At 35.4% G+C, this 27,891-nt stretch overlaps 1 protein-coding gene across 1 annotated transcript; it reads right to left on the bottom strand.

The window, feature by feature from the left end:
- Window positions 1-487: 487 nt before the first annotated feature.
- On the bottom strand, window positions 488-19,210 carry LOC118765248. Its single transcript, XM_036506995.1, has 5 exons — window positions 18,936-19,210; window positions 15,009-15,074; window positions 12,530-12,751; window positions 6,963-7,031; window positions 488-589 (listed from the first exon to the last, which is right to left on the bottom strand). The coding sequence occupies exons 1-5, from the start codon at window positions 19,185-19,187 to the stop codon at window positions 488-490; spliced, it is 711 nt and encodes a 236-aa protein (XP_036362888.1). The 5' UTR covers window positions 19,188-19,210.
- Between the last annotated feature and the right edge of the window lie 8,681 nt (window positions 19,211-27,891).

A 27,891-nucleotide genomic window follows, 5' to 3' on the forward strand; every position in this document is an offset into this window, starting at 1 on the left:
TGATAGCTAGAAGGACAGACATACCACAGGAGTAATTTCTACCTATGTAGGTCGCCTCCTGTCCATTTGATCCCTAAATGACTCATTTCAGGTCATAGGTCAAAGAGAAATCTATCCATCACTTTTGGACAGGACAAAGAAATTTCTTTTGTGCCTGTTTAGCTAGTGGTGGATCAGACAAGCGAGAATCTTTAGATTCAGTTTCGAATCTCAGCCCGGAAAAAGAAGTGTTAGTTTTTACATATACATATATACTTATTTAGAAAGGGACACATCGCATTCAATTAAATAATAAATAATATATTATATATATATATATACATACATGGATATAATATGGGTACAGGGCATCACCAAGGGTGCAAATAACATTTATTGCAGTGTTGAATAAAGTGAGGAACCCGAAGAGTGGTTATATCAACCAAAGCTGGGATTAAATCATTTCCTCACAGGAAAATGAAGAAGTGACAGAACATTGTGTGGTTGTTTAAAACAAAAAGTTCATTACCTGTGAGTGGCAATCATCATCAATTAGTTTGTATCGATTGTATCGCCAGGGTTCATATAATATAACTGTCATACAGTGTATCTGTTTGAAAAATACAAAGACAATAATAATAATAATAATAATAATAATATTATTATTATTATTATTATTATTATTATTGGTAGCACCAATAATTATAAAATACATAAGACACTATATGAATAAATGGCAGACAGTGGTACAGCTCCAAACAAAAGAGGGACTCGTGAAAACTAAAGCCATCCCCATTAGAAGAGGAATATTCCAGGGAGACACACTCTCTCCACTCCTTTTCTGCTTGGCACTGACACCTGTATCTGATATGCTAAATAGAGCCGATTGCAGATACAAATGTTACGGCAAAACAATCAGCCACCTTTTATATATGGATGACCTAAAACTATATGCTACAAATGATAAACAGCTGGAAACACTACTACAGACAGTATATGGATTTACTGAAGATGGATTTACTGAAGAAATAGATATGAAATTTGGATTAGAAAAATGCGCCAAAGCAACCCTGAAAAGAGGAAAACTAGTTAAGAGCAACAACATCACACTAGATAAAGCCAATGAAATAAGAAAATTAGACCAAAGCCAAACATACAAATATTTAGGAATCCATGGACTAGATATGATACAACACACACAAATGAAAGAGAAAATAAAGAAAGAATACTAAAGACAAGTTATATCAAAACTAAAAACAGCTCAATGCTAAAAATAAGATAATAGGTATTAACACTTTAGCCATCCTAGTTATAAGTTACAGCTACAATAACCTTAACTAGACACTAAATGAACTAACCAAAATAGACTGGAAAACCAGAAAAATAATGACAGGATAGGATGCACCACCCAAAATCTGACATATAAAGGCTATATATACAACGTATAGAAGGTGGTAGAGGCCTTATACAGCTGGAAAACTATTATAAAATAACCACCATAGGACTGCAAAAATACCTACTTCAGAAGCAAGGAAAACTGATACAAATAGCCACAAAACACAAGCAAAACAAAAAATTGTTCTCAGTATTTAAGGAAGCTGACAAATACAAACAAGAAATCATACTACCTAACAAATATAAAGAAGAAAAAGAAACAACAAAAGCTATAAAACAACTGAAAACCAAACTAAAACTAGAACAGCAACGGACCATGATAAAACGATGGTAAGAAAAGCTCCTTCATGGCAAATACTGGACTAAACTAAATGCAAAAGAAATAGACAGAGAAAAATCCCAGCAGTGGTTGAGAAGCTCAGGACTCAAAGCAGAGACGGAGGGATTTTTAATTGCAGCACAAGACCAAAGCCTCCCCACCAGAAATTACCAAAAACATATAATGAAAAGAAACATAACAAGTAACTTCAGAATATGTGGAGATGGACAAGAAACAATAAATCATATTATCTCTGGCTGCCAAGTCCTGGCTAAGAAGGAATATACTCACAGACATGATAGAGTTGGGACCTACATACATATTTCTTACTACCCACAAGGGGCTAAACACAGAGGGGACAAACAAGGACAGACAAATGGATTAAGTTGATTACATCGACCTCAGTGTGTAACTGGTATTTAATTTATTGACCCCGAAAGGATGAAAAGCAAAGTTGACCTCAGCAGAATTTGAACTCAGAACTTAACGGCAGACGAAATACAGCTACGCATCTCGCCCGGCGTGGTAACGTTTCTACCAACTTGCCGCCTTCTATGTTGGGACTTACATACACTGGAAGCTCTGCCAACACTATGGAATAACAAAAGAAAAAAGATGATATAGGCACACTCCAGAAAAAGGTCACAGAAAACGAGAAAGCAACCATACTTTGGGATATGCCAATTCACACAGATAGAGAAATTAAGGTCAATAGGCCAGATATAATTGTCAGAGATCATGAAGAAAAAAAATGCTTTCTAATTGATGTGCCAGTACCAGCAGATGACAACGTTTCTCTCAAAGAAATGGAGAAACTTTCAAAATACAAAGACCTGGAAATAGAGGTAACTCGAATGTGGAATCTAAAAACAAACAATTCCTATCATAGTAGGCGCATTAGGTATGATAAAAAAAATATTCAGACAAATACATAACAAAAACACCAGGACTTACAAATATATATAACATACAGAAAATTGCACTACTGGGCACTGCACACATCCTATGCAAAACACTTTCAATACAGTAACCATCACAACAAACCACAGCACATACCCAAGGCACACAGAGCTGTGCTCGGTAGTGAAGTGAAAGCACAATATGAAAATAAAACTACTGAATAATAATAATAATAATAATAATAATAAAGATAATCATTTCTCTGTAGGTGCAAGGCCTGAAATTTGGTGGGGAGGGGATTGTCGATTACATCGACCCTAGTACACAAGTGGTACTTATTTTATTGACCTTGAAAGGATGAAAGGTAAAGTCTACCTCGGCAGAATTTGAACTCAGAATGTAGAGACAGGCAAAATACTGCTAAGCATTTTGTCCGGTGCACTGACGATTCTGCCACCTTGCCTTAATAATAATAAGCCTTTCTATTGGAAGCACGAGGCTTCAAATTTGGGGGAAAGGATTAAATTGATCACATTGACCCCAGTGCACAACTGGTACATATTTAATCAACCCCGAAAGGATGAAAGGCAAAGTCGATCTTGGTGGAATCGCTTTAATAATAATAATAATAATAATAATAATAATAATAATAATCCTTTGTACTATAGGCACAATACCTGAAATTTAATGGAATAGGATAGTAAATCACATCTACCCCAGTGCTCAACTGGTACTCAGCAGTATTTAAAGACAGATTAAATACCGCTAAGCATTTTGCCTGGTGTGCTAACGATTCTGCCAGCTCACTGCTTTAATAATAATAATAATAATAATAATAATAATAATAATAATAATAATAATAATAAGAGATGGACAAGAAACAATAAATCATATTATCTCTGGCTAAGAAGGAATATATTCACAGACATGACAGAGTTGGAACCTACATACACTGGAAGCTATGCCAACATTATGGAATAACAACAGAAAAAAGATGGTATAGGCACACACCAGAAAAGGTCACAGAAAACGAGAAAGCAACCATACTCTGGGATATGCCGATACACACAGATAGAGAAATTAAGGCCAACAGACCAGATATAGTTGTCAGAGATCATGAAGAAAAAAAAATGCTTTCTAATTGATGTATCAACACCGGCAGATGACAATGTGTCTCTAAAAGAAATGGAGAAACTTTCAAAATACAAAGACCTGGAAATAGAGATAACCAGAATGTGGAATCTAAAAACAGAAACAATTCCTATCATAGTAGGTGCATTAGGCATGATAAAAAAATATTCAGACAAATACATAACAAAAACACCAGGACTTACAAACACATATAACATACAGAAAATTGCACTACTAGGCACTGCACACATCCTACACAGAACACTTTCCATACAATAACCATCAGAGCATCACAACAAATCACAGCACATACCCAAGGCACACAGAGCTGCGCTCGGTAGTGAAGTGAAAGCACACTATAAAAATAAAACTACTGAATAATAATAATAATAATAAATAATAATAATAATAATAATAATAATAATCTCCTAATATAATAATGAACACAGTGTTTTTATATATTTGTATGTATATATATTTATATATATATATACAAAATAAGAAAATGGAGGAATAGATTCCTTTCAATCATCAACTTCCAGATAATATCAATTCATATAATTTATTAACTAATTAATTAATTATATTGGATAAATGATATCCCATAGTGGGTTACACTCATAACCCCAATCTCACTTTGTACTTTTATATATATATATATATATATATTTATCCAAAATCACGTAGGAGAGAGTAAGTGAAAGAGTAGTGTAAGTGAAGGGAGAGGAGAGAAAATAGTAACTCAGTGAAGAAGTAGTGAGAATAATAGCTCTAACTTAGAGAGAGTGAGAGAAAGTAACAGCAATGAGAGAAAGGAAGTGGCAAAGAGCATGTCGTGTATCTTCTGTTTTTCTCTGTCACAACATATGAATGTGAAAGGAAGGGGTGAAAATAAATCAGCATTTCAACTCTGTGTGAGTATATATGTGTGTGTACAAGGGAAGTATGTGAATGTTTGTATCTGTGATTATTATGTACCTTATTAAGGTGGCGAGCAGGCAGAATCGTTAGTACATTTTGGTGAAATGCTTACTGGTATTTCATCTGTCTATACGTTCTGAGTTCAAATGTCGCTGAGATCAACTTTGCCTTTCATCTTTCAGGGTCAATAAATTAAGTGCCAGTTGTGTACTGGGGTTGATTTAATTGCCTGGCCCCCTCCCCCAAGTTTCAGGCCTTGTGCCTATAGTAGAAAAGATTACTATGTACTTTATGTTGTACCTTATTTATATATAAAATACTACAATTAGCCATCATTTTTGATGGCATGGGGCCAGCTAGTAATAATAATAATTTTGAAAATAATAGACCAGACATAACAATTATAGATAAGGAAAAGTGAAGTTGCTTACTTATCGACCCATCATGCCTGTTTGATTCCAGGATTGTAAAGAAAGAGGAAGTAAAACAAAAAAATACAATCTCTTAAAATCTGAAATAGGAAGAATTTGGAGCATGTGAACAGTAAACGTTGTCCCTATAATAATAGGTGTGTTGAGAACAGTAAGCAAAGATATAAACAAATGGCAGAAAGAGACTGAAATAGAATGCCTGGTAGAGCTCCTAGAGAAAGTTTATCTCTTAGAGACAGCAAGGATTATCAGGAGTATCCTAAGCACTTAAAAGGCTGCTGATTAATTGTGGATACCTAAGGTAGTAACTTATTATCCACATAATTCTTACCAGGAATAAGACCAAACCTGAGGCAAACCAAAATAATAATAATGATAATAATAATAATCCTTTCTACTATAGGTACAAGGCCTGAAATTGTGGGGGAGGGGCCTAGTCAATTACATTGACCCCAGTGTTTCACTGGTCCTTAATTTATCGACCCCAAAAGGATAAAAAGCAAAGTTAACCTCAGTGGAATTTGAACTCAGAATGTAAAGACAAATGAAACACCACTAACGATTCTGCCAGCTTGCCACCTTTTTTTTTTTTTAAAGGGGAAGTTGACAGTATAATAATTCTACTAATCCTTTTATACTAAAGGCACAACGCCTGAAATTTGGTGGGAGGGGACTAGTTGATTACATTGACCCTTGTGTCTCACTTAGTACTTAATTTATTAACCCTAAAAGGATGACAGGCAAACCCAACATTAGCAGGATTTGAACTCAGAACGTAAGGATGGACAAAATGTCACTAAACATTTTGCCTGGCGTGCTAACGATTCTGCCAGCTTGCCATCTTAATGATGATGATGATAATGATGATTATAATAATAATAATAATAATAATAATAATAATAATAATAATAATAATAATAATGGTTTCAAGTTTTGGCACAAGGCCAGGAATTTTGGGGGTGAGCAGAAGTTGTAGGGGAGCATTATAGCCATGTGTTGAAAGAAATTCTTTGGAGTCGGAATAATTAACTTCTGGAAACATGAGTATTTCGTTCAACATTCTTAAACAACCCTTATCCAAGGACCTTTTGAGAGGGATGGGCTACTCGACCTGAAGAAAATTCTAGCTGGGCCCCATCTGCAAGATCATATGTTGTTCATTTTGATATGAGATCACCTTGTCATGCACATATGGTTGTGATGCAAGTGCTTGGCGTACCCTTGTCAGATAAGGAGTCATGATAGGTATACTGGGCCGTCGTATATTTTACCCCAGTGTCACTTTGATGGCATGTACTGCTCTCTCACTCAATGATGATGATGATTATGATGATGATGAGAAGAAGAAGAAGAAGAAGAAGAAGAAGAAGAAGAACAACAACAACAACAACAACAACAACAATAATAAATTGATTAAATAATAATTGATTTAAACATTAACAAAATCAATTTTTTAAAACTTATGATTTCAAAAGTTTTATTGACTATTTTACTTTAGAGAATGAATAGTTTTTAAAATAGTTAGTTTATCACTTACACCACCACCTTCAACACATTATCACCACCACTAGGGGTGGTGGTGATGGTGGTGGTGAGGATAATGATGATGATGAGGAGGACAATGATGATGATGATAGTCAAGATCAAAAGGTATTAGGTATTTAACCCTTTAGCATTCAGATTACCCTTTTAAATGTAATACATATTCACATTGTTTTGAATTAATTAATACCTTTGACAATGTGATTGTTTGCTTTTAATATGACATTGTAGGGTAGGTGTGATATGGCTAGTTTTAACAAAACAGGTAGCATATTTTGGCATATATGGCTAGTTTAAATGCTAAAGGGTCAAACAGGAAAATGAGACACTGAGAATACTCTTACTGGTTTTTGTCTAGGTGATTCCAACTCTATAACTTCAACATTTACAATATAGATTACTCCAATTTCATACTGTAAAAAGGAAAAAAAGGAAAAAACGTCAGTGTAAAATAAATGTTTTAAAATTTAGAGGACAGTTATAGAATACTCTTGTTCTTCCATTTTCTGACCCATCTTGGGCCTTCTGATATGATTATTCATCTTCTACAGTTTTTCTCCTTGGTCACCTATGCAAATGTACATTCCTTAATTTACTGAATACTCTCTAAATCTGTCATGGGTAAACTGCAGCCCATGGCGCTTTCTGGATTACATGCCAATGAAAAATTACCTGGAATATTTTCAGTAATGCAGCCTGCCTGATGATGGGTCATGTCTCATGCAGCTTGCCCATGCCTATTCTATACCTTTTTTTACTCCCTTATCCCCACCTCTCTAATAAACATTTATTACCTTCCTCTCCTCATTGTTCCATTTCCAAATTTACTGTGTAAAAGGTACCACCCACCGCCTGTTCATATTGCAAAATAGTTGACTAAAAAAGTACAGAAAGGGTAGATTAATAGGTGCCTCTAGACCTGTCTAACAGGACTATTCAAGCTTTCTAGTGTCGATGCAGAGTACACTCTGTAAATTGGTTGACATTAGGAAAGGGATCCAACCATAGAAACCAGGCCTAATGGCAAGTATGAGCACCTAGTCTTTGAAAGCTTTGGCTCCAAATGCCAATAGGGAAAGGAGACATAAGATGATAATGATGACGATGATGATGACAACAGCAGCAACAAGGATGACAATGATGATGATGATGATCATGATCATCATCATGACATCATGGTATCTAAATGTGTACTACATTTAGTGTACTAAATGTGTACTACATCATGACATCATGGTATCTAAATGTGTACTACACCACAAATGCAGGCATTATCAACAGCACCTGCTACGTGAAAAATATATATATATATAGATTTTTAACATCTGTTGTCCATGCTGGCAATGCTCAATATATATATTCTTTCAGTTTCCACCTACCAAATCTGCTCATAAGGTTTTGGTCAGCCAGTGGCTATAGTAGTAGACATTTGCCCAAGGTTTCTGGTAGTAAGACTGAATCTGAAACCATGCAGTTGGGAAGCAAATTTTTTAACAAAACAGCTAATACCTGTGTGTATATGAAATATTATGCAACTACAACAGATGACCACTCTATTCCCACTGGTTTAGTTGTGTTGGTGTATATAGCATTAAAATGAAGAACGATCAATTATTTGTTTTTTAAAATAAATGCAGTAGACTTTCAAAGAAAGCGAATGAAGATTTAAAATAATTCTCTGTTCAATAAAATGTCCAATACGAATGTATTGAATTTTGGTGTTAATGAGGCTGGAACTAATGGTGAAGGTCTTTCACTCAGCAGGTGTCATGTGGTTGGGCAGCACAGGCATGGTTGTCATTCAGAGAGAGCTTATATTTAATGATAGAAGCAGAGAAAAAGATGGGACAAGGAGGTAAATTGAACAGTAATTGAGTGCTGAATCAGAAGTGAACCCAGTAGAAGGGGGTTTGAAAATGCATGAAATCAAAATGGAATAGTACTCTTTGAGATAAGTGAGCAATAGTTAGTCAATCAGGTAAGAGCAATAAGAACAAATGGGTGGTTAACAGACATGGAGATTGAAGAAATAAAAAGGCAAATAGAAAACAAAGATAATACTGCACCAGTAAATAGCGTGCCTACTAAGGACAGAGAAATGAACAGTGACTGTGAAAATGTAGGGCAAGATGTAAATGGATTGCCAGAAAATTAAGCAGAAGTAATGGAAAGAGCTATACGATGATGATCAACATGATATTGTGAGGATAACATGCCAATATATTAGAGAAGGCCAGGATCATACACTTCCCAATCTAAAAACAGAAATGGGAAAAAAACAATACTGTTGTTTGACAATTTCAGATGGGAAATATAATTGAAACCAACAAGATTATCAGGGTTGCAGCAAAAATGAAAACATAAAAATAAGAACATATAGAATAAAAAATAAAGGATTTTACATAATATTGGAAAAATTGAAACAAAGAGCAGTAGTAATCAAGGCAAAATTGGAAAGATATGACAATAGAACAAAACAATTGAGGCAGAACAAATTATATGAATCCAATGAGAGAAAACTGTTTGAGGAATTAGATGGACAATTACACCCAACATTGGTATCTAAAGCTTTTTGGTGGTGGTGGTGGGGAATCTGGGATCAACCTGTAGAGCATAATGATAATGCAGAGTGACTGCATGCAATCCAAAATAGGTTAAGAAAATAGGTCAAGACAACATAAAAACAAAAACAGAAATGATAAAAAGACATAAGTAAAATACCAAATTGGAAGAACCCAAGGCCAGATGGTGTCCAAGGATATTGGATGAAGAAACTAGGAGGACTCCATGAAAGGATAGCAGAATAGATGGATAAGTGCTTGCAGGAAGGCTCAGTGCCCAGCTAGATAACAAAAAGAAAGACAATGTTATGCATCAAAGATCTTAACATATCCTTTATCTTTTATTATATATGTTCTTTCCAGCCTTATTTTTATGTTTCCATTCATTACTGCAACCCTAATAATCTTGTTGGTCTCAGCTATATTTCAAGTATCCAACTTCCAACCAACTTCTGCTAATGTGGAAGCTACTCTCAGGTGTTTTAGCCAGTGAATTGTATGGATACTTTGAAAAACGTGGGCTGCTACTGATTGAACAGAATGGGTATCAAAAAAAGAGCCAGAGAATGAAAGATCAGCTATTTATTGACAAGCTAATCATCAGAAATTGCAAGAGAAGGCACACAAATTTGAGCATGGCATGGACTGAATATCATAAAGGATGTGATATGATATCATACTCTTGGATAACAAGAACTATGGAAATGTATGGAGTAAAAGAAGACATGAGAAACCGTATATGGAACAGTATGAAATTTTGGAGATCTGAATTGACAGCAGAGAATCAGGTGTAAGGAGAAGTGAAAATTAGGAGAGGGATCTTTCAGAGGAACAGTGTATCCCCATTGATCTTTGTGCTGGGAATAATTCCCTTGAGTGAAATACTGTGGAAGACAAAGTTGGTGTATGATCTGGAAAGTGGTAAAGGAAAGCTTAATGACCTGCTATTTATGGATGTTTTGAGGTTGTTCACAAAAACTTAGATAGAACTGAACAGTCTAGTCCAGTCTGTGAAGACTTGGAATTTGGACTTCCAAAATGTGCTGTAACTGTGATGAGATGAGAAAAGTTTGTCAGAACAGAAGGTATATGTATATCAAGTGGTGAAATGATGAAGGCAATTAAACCTGAATCTAAATATAAATATTTGAAAATACTTGAGGCAGATGTAATTAAGCATGATGATATGAAAGAAAAGACAAAGAAAGGGTATCTTTGGTAATTGAGAAAGATATGAATTTAAAGTTGAATGCCAGAAATATAACTTCAGCAATAAACTCACGTGAAGTTGTAGTGGTTCAGTATGGATCTGGAATTCTGAAGTGGTCAGAAGATGAGCAAAAGGAGTTGGACAGGAAGACAAGAAAGCTCCTAACCCTGCTTGGAACCCATCATCCATGTGCAGACATTGATTGTCTATATATTAAGAGAACAAATGTAAGAAGGGGACTGATAAATGTGGAAGACTGCATGCATATTGAACATGGGAACTTGCTGAGATATCTAACCCAAAGTGGCAGTTAGAGAGTAGGGCATATTGTAGAATGGGAAAAAAAAGAACAAAACAAGAAGACATGAAGAAGCCCTACTCAATTCCACATAGTCACAACTGAAGCTGCTGGAGAACATAGGTGAGACTGGTTAAAGCAAGGAACACATAAAAAAGTGGCTGAGAGTACTATACTTGCAATGCAAGACCAAGCTTTGGCCACAAATTGGAGGGTCAATCTAAGGAATAAGCAAGTGTCTCCATTGTGCCAAATTTGGAATGTATTTGATAAAACCATTACTTATACTGAGAATGAATGGCCTCAATTTGCCCAAGACCAATATAAGTTGTGGTGACATGATAGGGCATTGAGACTGCTACACTGGAAACTGAAAACTGAGGATTAGAGAGAGGCAAGATGTGATACAAACACAAACAAGAGAGTGGTTGAATCAGAGACCTGCAAAATCCTGAGAGATTTTCCAATCCAAATGGATTATGTACTTCAGCAAAACAAGCTGGACCTAATGGTGGTGGACAAGGTAAATGATATATGCTCTATAATTGATGTTGCGAACCTCTTTGACTCATGATTAGTTAAGAAGGAAGGCAAAAAAAATAGACATATATACAATCTTCTTAAATACAAAATAACTTGACTGTGGAAAATGAAAAAGGTGAAGATAGTGCCTATTATTGTTGGGGCCTTAAGGACAAATTCAGGAGATGTTAAGAAGAATATAAAGGAAACAGGAATATAGTGCTCAGCTGCACTGTTGCAAAAAGTTTGCTTTCTTGGCATGGCCAGAATCATCAGGAAAGTATAATATAGTTAGAGAGAACAGATAGCATTGTACTGTAGACTGTAGGCAGCCTGCCCAGTACTCATGCAAGACTCTAGGAGTTCCAACAGAACCTAAGTTGAAAAAATGATGATGATAATAATAATGGTTTCTGATTTAGGCATATGACCAGCAATTTGTGAGAAGGTTGGTCAATTATATCAACCACAATATATGACCAGTGCTTTGTCTTATCAACCCCAAAGGGATGAAAAGCAAAACTGATTTCAGAAGGATTTTAACTCATATTATAAAGATTTGGAATAATAACGGCAAAGCATTTCCCCAAAATTTTTATGAAAAATATATTAGCAACAGAGGAAATATTAATACTGAGAGATAATATTTATTCCCATTTAAACATGGATCTTTGGCGTTAGGAAGGGCATCCAGTTGTAGAAACATTGCCAGATAAGACCGGAGCCTGGTGCAGCCTTCTGGCTTCCCAGATCCCCGATCAAACCGTCCAACCCATGCTAGCATGGAGAACGGACGTTAAACGATGATGATGATGATGATGATCTTCAGTTAGAACAAACTTTACTGTGGTAGATACCATGAGAGAAACTCTCATATAAGCTTTTGGTGCAAAATATGCTGCTAGTTTTTATCGCAAGTAGGGAGATAATTTTTCTATATATCGCTGGTAGGGAGATGAGTCATTGCTATCTCTAGTGATCAAGCATCCATCACAGATGAGACCAAGGGAGGTTGAAATCACATGATCTGATGGTCTCGGCACTGGAGTTGGTGGGGTTTACCTCCTCACTAGCAATATAAACAAGAATGCATTTTGCACCAAAAGCTAATCTTAGAGTCTCTCTCATGGTATCTACCACAGTAATGTTTGTTCAAACAGAACATCCATATTTAAGCAGGAATAGAAAATTTTGATGGTGATGATAATGATGAAGATGATTTCTTATATAAACATGAACCACCATAAATAAACAGGAAAGGAAACAGGAATTTGTAGTGGTTATATTTTCCCTAAGTGTTCTTAATAAGTAAAAGATTACCTTTTTATAAGCCTTGAGAATTTTAACCAATCTGCGATCATATTTTTTCAGAGACATATTCAAGAATGGCTTTAGGGATTGTATCTCATGCCGTTTGATATTGATGGAAGGTGCTGGAATCTTTTTACTTTTTGATGTTACATATTTAAAGCAGGTGTACTTTTCCAAGGTAAAATTAGTCTCATTGTAGATGTTCAGGTAGAATGTACATTCATGACCATACTGCAATAAAAAAAATATTAATCTAATGGTCATATAATTACATGGTAGATTAATACAGATACTTCCCAGGGACAGGTTTAGAAGTTATAGTTCTCTAGTTCAAATCCTAACCTGATCAGCTAAGTTTTCCATTTATCAGCACCAGTACTTTTTAAAGTGGGCAGGACTCTCCACTAGCTGGGTGGTTAAAATTTTATTTGGGTATAGGGATAAAGTGGGAAGACAGAGGTGTAAGTGATGTACAGTTATTTTTAATTTTAGTCTTTTGTCTTCTATTTAAATATTCTATAAAATCTTTTAAATGCTATATTATTATAAACTGCCTGTTATTCACAATCACAACAACAATAACAAGACTTTGAAATATGAATGAGTAAATAATAAAAAAAACAAATATTTACCACCAATACATGTAAATTGTAAATAGTAAACAAAATTAAAATTTAAAAGGCTGGCTTCGTGCTCTTGTTTGATAGGGCTAGGATCATTCCAAGTTAGTGATCTCAAAGGTGTCATCATGTGTAGAGCCAATCAGGTCCACTAGTGCTCTCCATTGCTGGCGATCCTGTGCCAGCCGCTTTGCATCCTTCAAAGTAATGTTGAGCCTCTGAAAATCTTCCTCAGTCATGTCCAGCCATCTGGTGTGAGGCCCACCATGAGGCCTCATCCTGCAGTTGCTGTATCAAATAAGAGTAAAGCCCTAGTAGAATGATCTAGCGAGAAATGGAGGACATGTCCTTACCAGTGCATGCAACACATAGCTATGACGTGGGAGGCTGCAGACTGATACATGCACACATGCAGTTCTTAGTTGGAAATGTGATGATACCATCCAATGTTCTTGATAATTCTCAGGGCTCTGTTGTCAAAGCTGTCAATCCTCTTTGCTAGCGTCTTCAAGGGGGGGGGCACATTTCTGCTCCATGGAGGAAAATAGAGAGGACTGATGCATTGTAGATGCAGAGCTTTGTCTTCTGGTGGGATAGAGCAGTGGTGCCAGAGGAGCTTTCATGGAGAAGATTTATATATATATATATATATATATATATATATATATATAGAGAGAGAGAGAGACAGAGAGAGGTTATGAGAGATAATGGTGTCAGTAAGACCCAAAGGTGTCAGGTAATGCTGAGTAAATGCTATGAATAGACCATAGTTAAGCTCCAGGTTTGGTGATTATGCAAATAAGGAGTCCAACGTAGGTCATATATCAGTGTGTGTATATATAAAAATGTTTTTTTTTCAGAATGAGATAAAAAATCGAGGCAGTGAAGATTTTAGAACATTTATAAATAGAATGTCTTACAGCTGATTCCAGGATATTTATTATATCCCTTCATCGAATGGGCAAGCTTATTTATAAAACAAATTTCTTTCAGTTTCCATCAACCAAATCCACTCACAAGGTTTTGGTCAACCTGGAGTTATAATAGGAGAGACTTGCACACCTAGCACGCAATAGAACTGAACTTGAAACCATATGGTTGGAAAGCAAACTTCTTAACCACACAGACGTGCCTGCTCTTATATCTTAGTTTTAGAACATGTACACCATATCCTATACAGTAAACCCAAGAATATTGGTTACTTGCAATGCACTAACTGGTTGTCTCTTTTACATAGATTGCTTGAATAAAGGTCACCAAAGTTTTCTCTGAAAGAATTATTTTAAAATCACAAAGCAACAAATGTTTCTAGATTGAAATGACTCCTGTGTATAATTGATGCTTACTATAGGCATAGGTAGGCATGACTGCATGGTAAAAAGCTTGCTTCCCAACCACATGGCTCTGGATTCAGTTCCAAAGCCCTGTGAGTAGATTTGGTAGACGAAAACTGAAAGAAATCCATCGCACGCACACACACATATAAGTGCATGTATGTGTGTGTGCATGTGTCTTTGTATCTGTACTTGTCCCCCACCACCACTTGACAACCAATGTTGGTGTGTTTACATCCCTGTAACTTAGCAGTTTGGCAAAAGAGATCGATAGAATAAGTACCAGACTTAAAAAATGGATTCATTTGACTAAACATTCCTCAAGGCGATGTCCCAGTATGGCCGTAGTCTAATGATTGAAACAAGTAAAAGATTTTTATTGATCTTTTAAAATGATGAAAGTCAAAGTTATGTTGGTAAAACATAAACCAATGGCATCTTCGAAAGTATTTGGTCTCATGCACAACCATTTCTACTATACCACTACCTCTGGAATATTCTGAGAGATTAACAACAGAAAGAACCCATACATACCTCCAGCTTCATCTCCTTCTTTGAAGCTACTTGACAAACAATCCGTACCATTTCCTCTTCTCCATGCTAAAAATATAAAATAAAAGAAAATTAAATAAACAATAATGGCAGAAAATTTCTTGATATTAATCTTCTTTTGATTTTTAATGATTTGGACCCAGTCCCACTGCATGGGACCTTGGGCAGGTGTCTTCTACTATAGCCCCAGGGCAACTAAAACATTGGGTGGAGGTTTGTGTGATGGACACCAAAGAAGCCCACTCTGTGTGTGTGTGTGTGTATATATAATATCAATAATAAAGAATATGGAGACTTGTACATCCACAAAATTTATTTTATAGTTATATACAACATATTATAATGACTTACATGTGTTTTTATTTGACTACTCACTGTTACAAATTGTCCGTGCAGCTTCATCAGGGTCTGTCCATTTGGTCATCCTCAAAGTAAACTGACTGAAGTAAATTTTTGTTAGTGTTCTGTGGAAGGTGGGAGTGTTGTTATTTATAGGTATGTCCTGCTGACCTCAACTTCACTCCAGTTGCTGTTTGAAATTAGGGCTTAATTTAGAATAGGTCAAGATCAAGATTATTGTTTTTGTAAGGTAAAAGGCTTAAGGGAAGCCAACTTCTTGTTACAGAGGTTGCATCCAGATCAATGGACAAATATGCTTATGATCTAATGAAACAACTCTCAACCTCTGGAAAAAACAGGATGAAAGCCCTAAAGGCAATATCAGAGACAGTGGAGAGATGTTCCAGCTGGATCTGATCAAGGAGGAACAAAAATGACCTCCATACTGTTTGAAGGCAATATTTTTGTATGGTAAGTTTGGCTTGTCTCTTGGTGTGTGGTTACTTCAATCTGTTTGAGCTATCAGAAGTAGTGATGTTTCTGATGCAACTTTTATATGCTGCTTTGTTTAACAGTTGGCAGTATTTGTTTGAACTGGAAATACTTTTATTTTTAACATTAGGAAGTTTCTATCTTAATTGAACAGTATAATCATACTTAAGGGGAGACTGAACAAGGTGATTTTTCTTTTTTCTGTTTTTTTGTTCTTCTCTTTCTATTGTTTTTACAGTTTCTCCCTCAATTCATGAATGATTTCATGGCTATAAGTTGATTTCACTTGACATCACATGGTGGCTGTAAATAAGCTTCACCATCAAACAAAATGATAATTGTTTCCAATCTTCCATGAGGAACATGTCTGATGATGATGATGGTGGTGGTGGTGATGATGTTGATGACAATGATGATGATGACGATAACAACGAGAAGAAGAAGAAGAAGAAGAGGAGGAGGACGATGACGATAGAGAAGGTATTCATTTGGTATGCTGTTTGGAAAATACTCACTAACTGTTACATCTAACAGAATAAATTTTAGGCTTGACATGACATGTCTTTGATGATATTCTGAGTATAAAAAAGTCAGGTGATGAGCTATTTTCTTATCAGTATAAGCAATTGCTGATATATAGGCTAAAAGGGTGAATTGCTGAACCTGAATATGCCTGGAAATAGATTCAGCACTCTAGACTATACATAGATGACAGGCCTGCAATCTTAAGCTACATAAATGATTACAGCTTAAAAACTAAAAAAAAAATTGAATAGAATTAAAGAAATCTATATCTATAAAACAGTCCTTGGACAAAAATTGTATGCACATTTTGCTTTGATGATTAATTGGCAGGGATACTAAATGCATGGTGAGGATGAGACCCACAATGGTTAAAATTTTCAAGCTATAAAGATATGCTTGCTATGGCAAAAAGAGTGATTTTTTTATCGATTCAAGAGGGCCCAGATCCCCTCTAGGTTTGTGCGGTTGGCTTTTAATGCCCAGTGGCATGCACTGCAGGCTGTTGTGCTTAATAAACATACATTTTGTCGTGAAATTCCAGCTACTAGGAAACGATTTTTCATTGCCCTCATTTTCGATTTAATCTTTTTATAAAAGTGAAAGGATTTCGTCTATTTATTTCTGCTGTCCACTTACGACGGTGATTCAGTTGACTAGGAAAACTATACGTGATGAATATCCAATACCAAACTATTTTAATCTACATATTGAAACTGCATTAAACTTTGGCAAGCTTACCTTTACCTATTCTGAGTTACTTGAAAAGTGATGTTCCCTTCCCTCTCTTCTGATTGTTGATACCTTTTTTTTTTAACCTTTGATACTGTTGTTTCACTTTAAGGATACTTCTTTACCCAGCCATTATGATATTTCGACTGCTGTTCATTGTTTCAAATAGGTTTTAACATTGTCATTCTAGCCTTTTTTTAAACACTCACATATGATTCATCCCAAAGAATCAACCTTTGCTTCCACTAGCAAAAGCTATCCGTATCTTTCAGGAAGCTCCATACCAATTTAACTTTATGCAGCATTCACTGTTAGTTTATGTGTACGCTATGTGGGAAGATAGAATAAAGGGGCTTTTGTTAGCTTTTCTCTCCGAAAAAAATAGCTCCCTTTGCTGTTGAAAAAAATAAACTCACAGAGAGGAAGTTTCAACATCTTCCTTCAATTTCCTTACACCATTTATGTGGCTGTTTCTGACAAGAAATTTCACTTTCATGTAAAACAACTATATTTTGTAGTCATTATCCGTAATCTACTCCCCAAACACTTCAGTAGTTCTACTTTACATCGCTTGCAAACTTATATGTTCTATGATAATCAAAGTGCAATGACCTCCACAATAACCAGCCTTCAATTTGATTTTTCGTTCCTAGGTTAATCGGAAACAGATTGCCATGCTACACATAAACCTTCTCGGTAGTTCAATTATTTGGTGAAAAAAATATCACGAAAGCAACTTAAACCGCCCAAAGGATGGGTGTGTTTGCTAGTTTAACCTAAAAGTTATCATAAAAACTAACATAAGCACCATTAACTATTTTAGACTTGGTAAGTAGCATCTTTAAAGAAAACCAAATGAAGATCTATGCTACACTAAAAGAACTTCTAATTACCCAACTGTAACAATACTATTAAAGAAATATAATCAGGAACATTAGTAAAAGAATATCCTTCAGTGAAAATATATATTTAATCATACTGGTTATTAGTACAATCTTCCACTGATTAATTTCAGGAAATTAGGTAAGTGAATAAAATTTTGTGGAGTTAGTAACCTAACATATTGTAACCTCACATATTGCCTTGAGGAATGTACAAAAACAGAAACTTCTTCAGATGAGTGAAGAAGTGAAAACGTAACTTTTAATGTGTGTGTGTGTGTATGCATGTGTATGTGTGTACACACAAGATTCCAAGCCCTGGATTGATGGCTATAACAAAAATTATCTTTGTCTTTACCTTTTCTACTACTGACAGGAGAAAGTGTTCTCTGCAACATGAACAATTATTTTGGACAGAACAAATCCATCAGATTAGAAAGACTGTTCGTTTAGGAGAGGAGAAGTTCTGATTTGAAACTTCTGCTACCTTGTGGCCAGACTCATCCATGAGAAAGACTGAGAGTCAACTCTAAGGATAAATCCAGACCCAGCCAGCTGGTCAGTCAGCCAGCCAGTTAGCCTTGTGAGTCAGCCTGCCAGCCAGACAACTAGGGAGAGAGAGGGGGAGAGGGAGAGGAAGAGAGAGAGAGAGAGCGATTAATAGTTCGATAGACAGATAGATAGATAGTCGACAGACAAATATACATACATATGGACACACAAACACTTAAAAAGAAACATATATACACATACATATCTATGTAACATTGGAATAAAAGTTTTTATAAGTAACCACTCATTACGAAAACATAAGGTGGCATCTTATCTCTGAAATATCATTCAAAAGAAACAAATTTGCCATGTAAAAAAAACTTAATTAAACAATCAAAAACAAAAATGGAAAAGTTATCTTCTAAAAGAATAACAAGAACAAAATACTGACCCATTTTTGTGCTTCCACAACTGATGTAAGATGGAGAGATGAATATGCATTATTCTTTATTGCACATGGACAAATAATATGAGAAACAGCATAATTAGCTGCTTTCTGGACAAAAGAAGTGTTCACATCTAAATTTTCAATTTTGAGCAACCCAAAGACACAAACAAAAAGTAATGTGAGCAGTACTGGCTTTCCACACATTGAGCAAGAATCCATTGCAAAATATAAAAATACAGATATATAGATATACATTTGTATAGAGGAAAGTCAACTACTAACATGACCTGCTACAGGTCATACACCATTGGTTTGCAAATAATATACATTGGAAATGTCTTGTTTGCAGCTGTTCAGTTGTAACTCATTGATTACTGCTACACACACATATACACCATTTTCAGATCAGACAATAATAGTGATAGTGATGATGATGATGATGATGATGATGATGGTGATGATGATGATGATGGTGGTGGTGGTGGTGGTGATGATGATGATGATGATGATGATGATGATGATGATAATTATCAATGCCTACCTACAAGGAACTACCAGGCCAACATATTAAAGAACGGCAGTAGCCCAACATGTCGTGTATGCAACAACAAAATGAAACCAATGCTCATGTTGTCTCCAAGTGCAGTCTTCTTGTGCCTACAGAGTATCTCAACAGGCATGATAGAGCTGCACAATACATTCACTGGGTAATTTGCAGAATCCTGGACTTGCCCCATGATTAAAACTGGTGGGAACACAAACCACCTCCAGTGCTTGAAAATGACCACATCTCACTCCTCTGGAACTTCACCATTCAAAGTGACAGAAAGATAGATGCGAATAGGCCAGACATCATAGTAAAAGACAAAGAACATACCTCCTCATTGATATGACTGTCCCAATCGATATAAACGTATCTGTCAAGACCTACCAAAAACTGAGCAAATATAAAGATCTTGAAATAGAAATCAGCAAAATGTGGAACCTGAAGACTAAAACAATACCTGTTGTCATAGGTGCCCTGGGAATGATAGCAAAAGGGGCTGATTGCTACCTAACTCAGATACCAGGAAACCCCAAAATGGCAGAAATTCAAAAGATAGTGCTCATGGGAACTGCTCATATCCTACGCAAAATACTTTCTATGTAATCTCAAGGTTTTAACAAACATTTTTTTTTTTAGACATCCACTAGTACAACACAAAAAAAACAACAACCAAATATATGGTACACTAGGCATAACAACAACGTGAACTTCCAACCTGTTGTCTCTTGAGGTCTCTGGGTGAGACTTGGAGCCAACTTGTACAAATATAAAGCAAAAGTCAAACATAATAATAATAATAATAATAATAGTTTCAGATTTTGGCACAAGGCCACTAATTTCAGGGGAGGGGGATAAATCAATTACATCGACCCCCAGTACTCAACTAGTACTTATTTTATCAATCCCAAGAGGATGAAAGGCAAAGTCAACCTCAGCAGAATTTGAACTCAGGACACAAAGACGGATGAAATGCCACTAAGCATTTTGTCCAGCAAGCTGATGATTCTGCGACCAGGCCTTTTATTCAAAGGCTCAGCAGATACAATGGGTTAATGAACTTTATTGTCATTCGTTTGTGTGCATTTCATATTGTCCTATCTATGCTTGCATGTCTTGGGAAACGGTTCGGAGAACATTATGACAGAGTCAAACCTCATAGTACAAGGTTCCATTAACAGTGTTCTCAGTGGACACCACTACAATCACAACATCCGAGTTTATAAGTGTGTCGTGGAAGTCATGGAACATCTGCATTGGCAAGCCTACATGAGCTCCCTCTCAGATGTGGACTATGCATTGACATATGAAACTCTTGCTAAGCTTCATGCTGATTTCCCTCTTCCTCTTTCATAGAGTTTGTAAAGGGAGAAGAATTTCAGGCTGTGGCATCTCCTATCATTTTTTTGTGGAACAACATTCAGCCAAAGATCCAACATTCGCTCTGTGGTCAAGTTACATTGAGATGATTTAAGTCATCCTCTTATTTCTATGGGCTACAAGGCAAGGAGACTAGGAATTACACCTTTCTTCTCTTCGCAGTTTTCTACCCTGGTTCTTTGCATATGACCATGCCAATTATGCCAGATATCTTCCAGTTTATTGGCATGAGATGAGTCAACTACCTGACACAAATTCATGAGACCTTCATGCAAGGGAAGTTTGTTGTCCATCACCAGACAGACCACGGATTCTGCGGAGTTACTTGTGATTAGACAATAGAGCAAACATGCAACAGGGACACAAAAACAAAAGGTGGCATGTTTGAATTCACAAGGAACAAAGGTGCAGTTGCCTGCTGGATTCTTTCCCAACATGAGCAAAGTGCTATCAACAAACATTGTGAGGAGATGACAGGGAAAGACAACGGAGCCACAGAAAAAAAAAAGATCTTAATGTGACCAGCATGGAAAAATATGAAGATATCTGTACAGTTGTTGAAACAGTAGAGGCCATGTCCAGAAAAATACCAAAGAACTCGTGTACATTGCATCAGGAGTGATAGCTTCCACTGATGTCTGTGATGACTATACTTTTGCATAAACAAGTGGAGGTGATGCTTTCAAGGCATTTTGTGAAGAACATTTGCAAAGGAGATGGAGACTTGTTCAAGGTCCTCAAAAAGCAGAAAAGGAAAACTTTCACAACAATGAACAAAGCTTCAACAACTAAAGTAAAAGGCAAAGAAGTTACAATAAAAGCTGATTGCAATCTGTTTCAATGTTTGGTTGTTATTGCTGGGTAGGGAAACTTGATCTCCGAAACATGATGAGTTTCTTTGGTCTTGTTTATTACAAGTATTATCGTCGTCATCGCCGTCTTCCTCCTCCTCCTCCTCCTCATTATTTTTTAAGATTACTACATGTATTGATATGCTTCAGAGATCAGACAAAATTTACCTTTCATAACCTCACTCCCCCATTTCCATTTAATTTAAATGGTTTGCAAATGTGTCTTAGTAAGTGGAAATATTTAAAGTAAAAACCAAGAAAAAGACCCTCTAATAGTATGCAAATTTAAGTTCACAATCTTATTTATTCTGAAATCAGATTTGTTTCAACATTCTGTACATCATAATCATTCCTTCACAACAAAAAAGCGGTCTAATACACACGCCACTGGTCTAGTTTCTAATTTTGGACTCAAAGGGGCGACAGACTAATTATGAAATATTAAAAATAAGATAGCTCATTAATGTGCACTTTCCACACTTGACGAGTTTGTGTGGTTGTTATTCATATTTTTCTCGACCATTGTGCAAAATTTCATGTAGTTGCCATGTGGGGGTCACAAAAAAAAAAAAAACTAGAGCAATTTTAGATGTCTGCACCACTGCCTATAATAATATATGATTTTTAAAATTTCCATCTGCTAAACATTTTATATTTCTCTCACTCTCTCTTTTTCTCTTTACCTCTAACTTCAACAAACTTTTTAATTGTGTCATCCTCTTCATGTTGTTATTACTCTCATTCTCTTTTTCTTCACCTCTCACATCCACTAACCACATGACAGCCAAATGTATCAGCTGACAATAACATCATTACACTCTCTTCTCCCACCCTCTCTCTCTTTGCCTTTCTTTAACCTCACCACCAGATCACGACTGCTAAACATTCTATTTCTAACTCTCTTTTCTATATCACTCCCTTCAAATAATTTTTTAACTACATAATCATGATTGTTTTCTTTTTCTCACTTGTTAACACTTCTCTCTCCCTCTTTCTCTCTTGCCTTTTGCCTTTCCCTTCAACTAATTTTATGAGCCTTAGCATATTAATATATAAACAATGATATTACCATCATCATCGTCATCATTCTTTCTAATTTTGGCACAAGACCATCAGTTTTAAGGGTGGAGGTAAATTGATTACATCAGCTCCAGTGTTCAATTGGTACTTATTTTATCAACCTCAAAAGGATGAAAGGCAAAGTAGACCTTGGAGGAATTTGAATCCAAAATGTAAAGAACCTGAAAAAATGCCGCTAAGTATTTTCTCTGAGGCATTAACAATTCTAACAGCTTGCCACATTGATAAGGATGATGATGATGATGATGATGATGATATGATTAGTAATTATTATCATCAATATTATTATTAATAAAGGCAGCAAGCTGGCAGAATCATTAACATGCTTATTGGCATTTTGTCCATCTATATGTTCTGAGTTCACTGTTGAGCTCGACTTCTGTTGAGCTCGACTTTGCCTTTCCTCCATTCATGGTTGATGAAACAACTATCAATTAAGCACTGAGGTCAACTTAATCGATAATCCTCCTCCCCACAAAGTCTATATGTTCTGAGTTCAATTCTGTTGAGCTCGACTTTGCCTTTCCTCCATTCATGGTTGATGAAACAACTATCAATTAAGCACTGAGGTCAACTTAATCGATAATCCTCCTCCCCACAAAGTTTCAGGTCTTGTGCCTTTAGTAGAAAGGATTATTATTGTTGTTAAAGACATTCCTATTTCAAAGATGTCATTCAACTTGGCAACATTGTTCATAAAGGCTGGTAGTAGCAGAACATGGTTGTATACTGGTAGATAGTAGGTGCCAAGAATGACATTTGACCCTATCAAAACACGTTCATCCTGATTAAAGATTAACTTATATGTTTTTCCCTGGCGTAAGAGGTTCAAGGATGGTAGAGAGGAGGTGAGATATGAGGTGAGGTGTGAGAGGGAGAGAGATGTCAGAACATCAGATCTGATTGAGAAAATTCATAATTTTCTGGATGGAAACCATAGTGTGTCTATAAAGACAATAAATATATAGTTGGTGTTGAAGTGGCAATTGTACACAGAATTATTCATGAAGATCTGAAAATGTGAAAAATTTGTGCAAAGTTTGTTCCCAGGGTGCTTAGTAACAAACAAAAAGACATTAGTGACAGCAGGGATATGGTTAAGCTCATTACCTGCAATCCAAGAGTACTTGAGTCTCTGGTGACCTGTGACGAAAGCTGGAACTACTGTTATGATCCAGAGACCAAGAGACAGAGTACCCAATGGAAGCATCTTGGCTCCCTAAGAACCCAGAAATTCATGATTATCCCCTTTTTTCAACAGCAAAGACATCACATCATCAACATCCACTGGATTCCCTCTGGCCAGACAGTCAACAAAGAATACTTTGTGGAGGTTTTGAGGGAGTCTATGAAGAGATTTCACCACAAAAGTCTAGAGGTCTCTCATTCAGGTCAGTGACGTCTGCACCAGAACAATGTACCAATCCATGATTCCATCCTGGTATTCAACTACTTGACAGAGATGGGCAACAAAACTGTTTGTCACCTTCCCTACAGTCCAAACCTTGCTCCCTGTGGCTTTTGGTTGTTTCTGCTATCGCAGATTTTGAAATTTTATAAAATTAAATGAAAAATTTCAAATTAGGTTTGTTAATGTATTTTTTCATACTGAATCCAAGTTTGTGATTCATTTATTTCAGAAAATTTTTTAGAAAAGTGTTACAGAGGCTTAAAATTTGATCATTTTTACCCAATCAGAAAACAGGATTTGAAAGCTAAGCATTTTCTGCACAAAATAAAATGATACACATTTAGAAGATGAGGTTTTAAACAAAATGAAAGCAATGCATAAGAGTTAATACACATAGAAAGAGAGTCAATGTCAAACACTATGGTAAATATATATATAGAGAGAGGTAGATTGATGGTGATAGAGAGCAGGAGATTTATCAACTTAAAAGTTGAGTTATTTCTTGTAGCAAATTATATTTTTTTTATTATTATTTAAGAACAACATTATCTTTGGGATGCAGATTTCAAAAATCACATTTGTTTTTCTCAAGGATGCATGACTTCTGAAGCTTTTTGGGCTAAACACACGTACTTAACCACATAGACTTGCATGATAATGACGATGATAATATATAAATATACTCATAGATGGTTTATAATAATTGTTAGTATCGAAAATAGGGTTAAATTTTAATATCCAGCTGTCTTATACTATTAATTATATATTTCTAAACACTGCCTTAATGAATTTATGTCTGAATGTATATATCTATGTACAGGGGTTGGACAAAATAATGGAAACACCTAACATCATAATTCTGAAATATCTATAAAACCTTCAAAGCTTGTTTATTTTTTTTATTTATTATTAGTTTTGCTTAATATGTTTTGCTAAAATTGCTGTTTCTTTTCAGATATCATCAGAAAAAGGTAATTAAAATTCATTAAAATGACAGATCTATCAGACTAGTGAAGTTGAACATCTTATCTGGCCACCACAATCCCAAGATCTCAATATTACTGAACATTTATAATGCATTTTAAAAAACAAGTAAGGAGTTGATATCCTCCACCATCATCACTACAAGAACTGAAGACTGTTTTAGCTGAAGAATGGACAAAAATTTCTTTGGAAACAATTCAAATTTTGTATGAGTCTATACTTCATAGAATTCAAGCTGTAATTACTGCCAAAGGTGGTCCTACACCATATTAAAATAAATTTGTTTGAAATTTTAAGATGTTTCCATTATTTCATCCAACCCCTGTAGATATATACAATATATATATGCGTGTGTGTGTGTGTGTGTGTGTCTGTGTATATTATATTTGCATACGTACATGGATATACCTATTTATATATATATATATATATATATACACACATACACCCATGTCAGCATGGAAGACAGACGTTAAACGATGATGATGATGATGATAGATATATACCTATTTTCTATTTCCTGGATTATTTTTAGTCTACTTAGGTACTTAGGATCTGCTGACCAATTTAATTTTAACCCTATTTTCAATACTAACAGTTAACATAAACTATCCATTTTTTTTTATATAACCAATTGTATTATGCTATTAATTATATATGTCTTAAGACTAAAATTAGTTATCTCACTATTTTCTGTTCTGATAAATATTCACCACATTTTATTTACTGAGGATAGCTCAGTATCCTCCAGTCTACCATACTAATTCTATTGTGCTTACTTTGGCTTCCACTCTCTCCCATTCTAGTTTCACTTTATTTCTCTTTCTTTTTGATATTACTCTCTATATTTCATAAACACAATATCTGTAAACTTCTCTCATTCCTTTAAACTTTCACTTTCATTTCTCTCTCTATCATTAATACCTCTAGGTTATTGATAAAAACCTACCTGACTCTTTCTATCTGATATTATATATCATCTTCACATTCATCACTACTACTCAGTTTCCTTTTTACTACCTTAGTAAGTCTCCTCCCCTCCCCTTAATAGTAAATTTCTTTATTAATTATTGTCTTCCATACATTAACATTTTGAAGATGATTTTTTTGTATGTGTATACTGTAGTTGGAAAAAAATTGATGTAACTACGATATTTTGCTGATCTAATGAGCTAGCCTTCTGGACCTGTGTTCATTTGTAAAATGTACAATAGTATTATGTACTTTATACATACTAGTGTAAGCATGCAAAATAATTTATTAGACACTAAAATTAATTATTTTTGCATGATGCTAGCTGTAAACCGACTGTCACTCTATGGATATCAAGTGGTAAAATAAATATATTCATCTCATACCACCTGACTATCTATCTTTATCACATATATATCATCATCGTCATTTAATGTCTGTTTTCCATGCTAGCATGGGTTGGACAGTTTGACCAAAGCTGGTCAGCTAGGAGAGCTGTCTAGACTCCAATTGTCTGTTGTGACATGGTTTCTACAGCTGGATATCCTTCCTAATGCTAATATATGTATATATATATATATATATATATATATATATATATATTGTAAAGTATAGAAGCCATCTTATCATGGCTAACCACATTGGGGAGGGGGTGTTACTGTAGCTTTATAGCCCCAAGAGATCTTCGTCTCTAGCTGGCTCTAGACACAATATCTGTGTCCTTGGAGTATTTGCAAAGGGAGGCCATCCCTTCCTCGCAAGCCTGAGTGATATGCTCAGGACACAGATATTGTGTCTAGAGCCAGCTAGAGACGAAGATCTCTTGGGGCTATAAAGCTACAGTAACACCTCCTCCCCAATGTGGCTAGCCATGATAAGATGGCTTCTATACTTTACATTATCGAGTGATTACTGTTTCAATCTCATTCTGAGATTTAATTATGCTTAAATGAAAATATCATACTGCTAATACATAGTAAGACACAATATTGCTTTCAAGTTTTGGTACAAGGCCAGCAATTTTGGGGGAGAGATAGTTCAATTAGATTGACCCTGATGCTTAACTGGTACTTATTTTATTGACCTCAAAAGGATGAAACTCAAAGTGAACCTCAGAAGAATTTGAACTCATTAAGAAAGATGAAATGCTGCTAAGCACTTTGCCCAGCATGCTAAATGATTCTGCTAGATTGCCACCTTATCATAAAACACGATATTGACTTGTAAACCTGTAATATATTTGATAGTATAATATGATTGCAAAACGAATCACTGTGGCCTTGCCAGCAATTAAATGAAGACAGTAATGATGCTTGATGAGTCACATTCTGTGCCAGATTTTGAATCTCTGTGAGTGTTTGATCAGCCTTCCAAGATGGTTAGAAAACCAATCTCACTTGTACATTCTATTTCTGGCATGGTTCTTATGATTAGATGCTCTTTCTCCTAACATCTAATACTTTACAGAGTGAATTGAGGGTATTTTATCATGATACAAACACTATAGACATTGTCATGCCCTTGGCCAGACTATTGCTTCTGCATTATCATTGACTGTTTTATGATGCATTTTAGTGCATCAAACAACTGAGGTTGCACATGCCCAACAAATCTGCATTGCTTTATCAAAAGCAGATTTTATTTGAAAGTTATACTCTGAACAAATAAATGACATTCTTATTGGTTGAGAAATAAGAAATTAATTATTTAACAAATGCTTTTTTAATGTATAGCTAA

Source organism: Octopus sinensis, linkage group LG11 (genome assembly GCF_006345805.1).
Source record: "Octopus sinensis linkage group LG11, ASM634580v1, whole genome shotgun sequence".
Taxonomy (NCBI): domain Eukaryota; kingdom Metazoa; phylum Mollusca; class Cephalopoda; order Octopoda; family Octopodidae; genus Octopus; species Octopus sinensis.

Excerpts from the sequence above, each read along its gene's own strand:
- LOC118765248 (XM_036506995.1), bottom strand. The coding sequence starts at position 19,187 with ATGTATATCTATATATCTGTATTTTTATATTTTGCAATGGATTCTTGC. Across the intron at positions 12,752-15,008 it reads AGAAGGAGATGAAGCTGGAG|TATGGTCATGAATGTACATT; the intron begins GTATGTATGGGT and ends TTTTTATTGCAG. Across the intron at positions 590-6,962 it reads AATCACCTAGACAAAAACCA|ATACACTGTATGACAGTTAT; the intron begins GTAAGAGTATTC and ends TTTTTCAAACAG.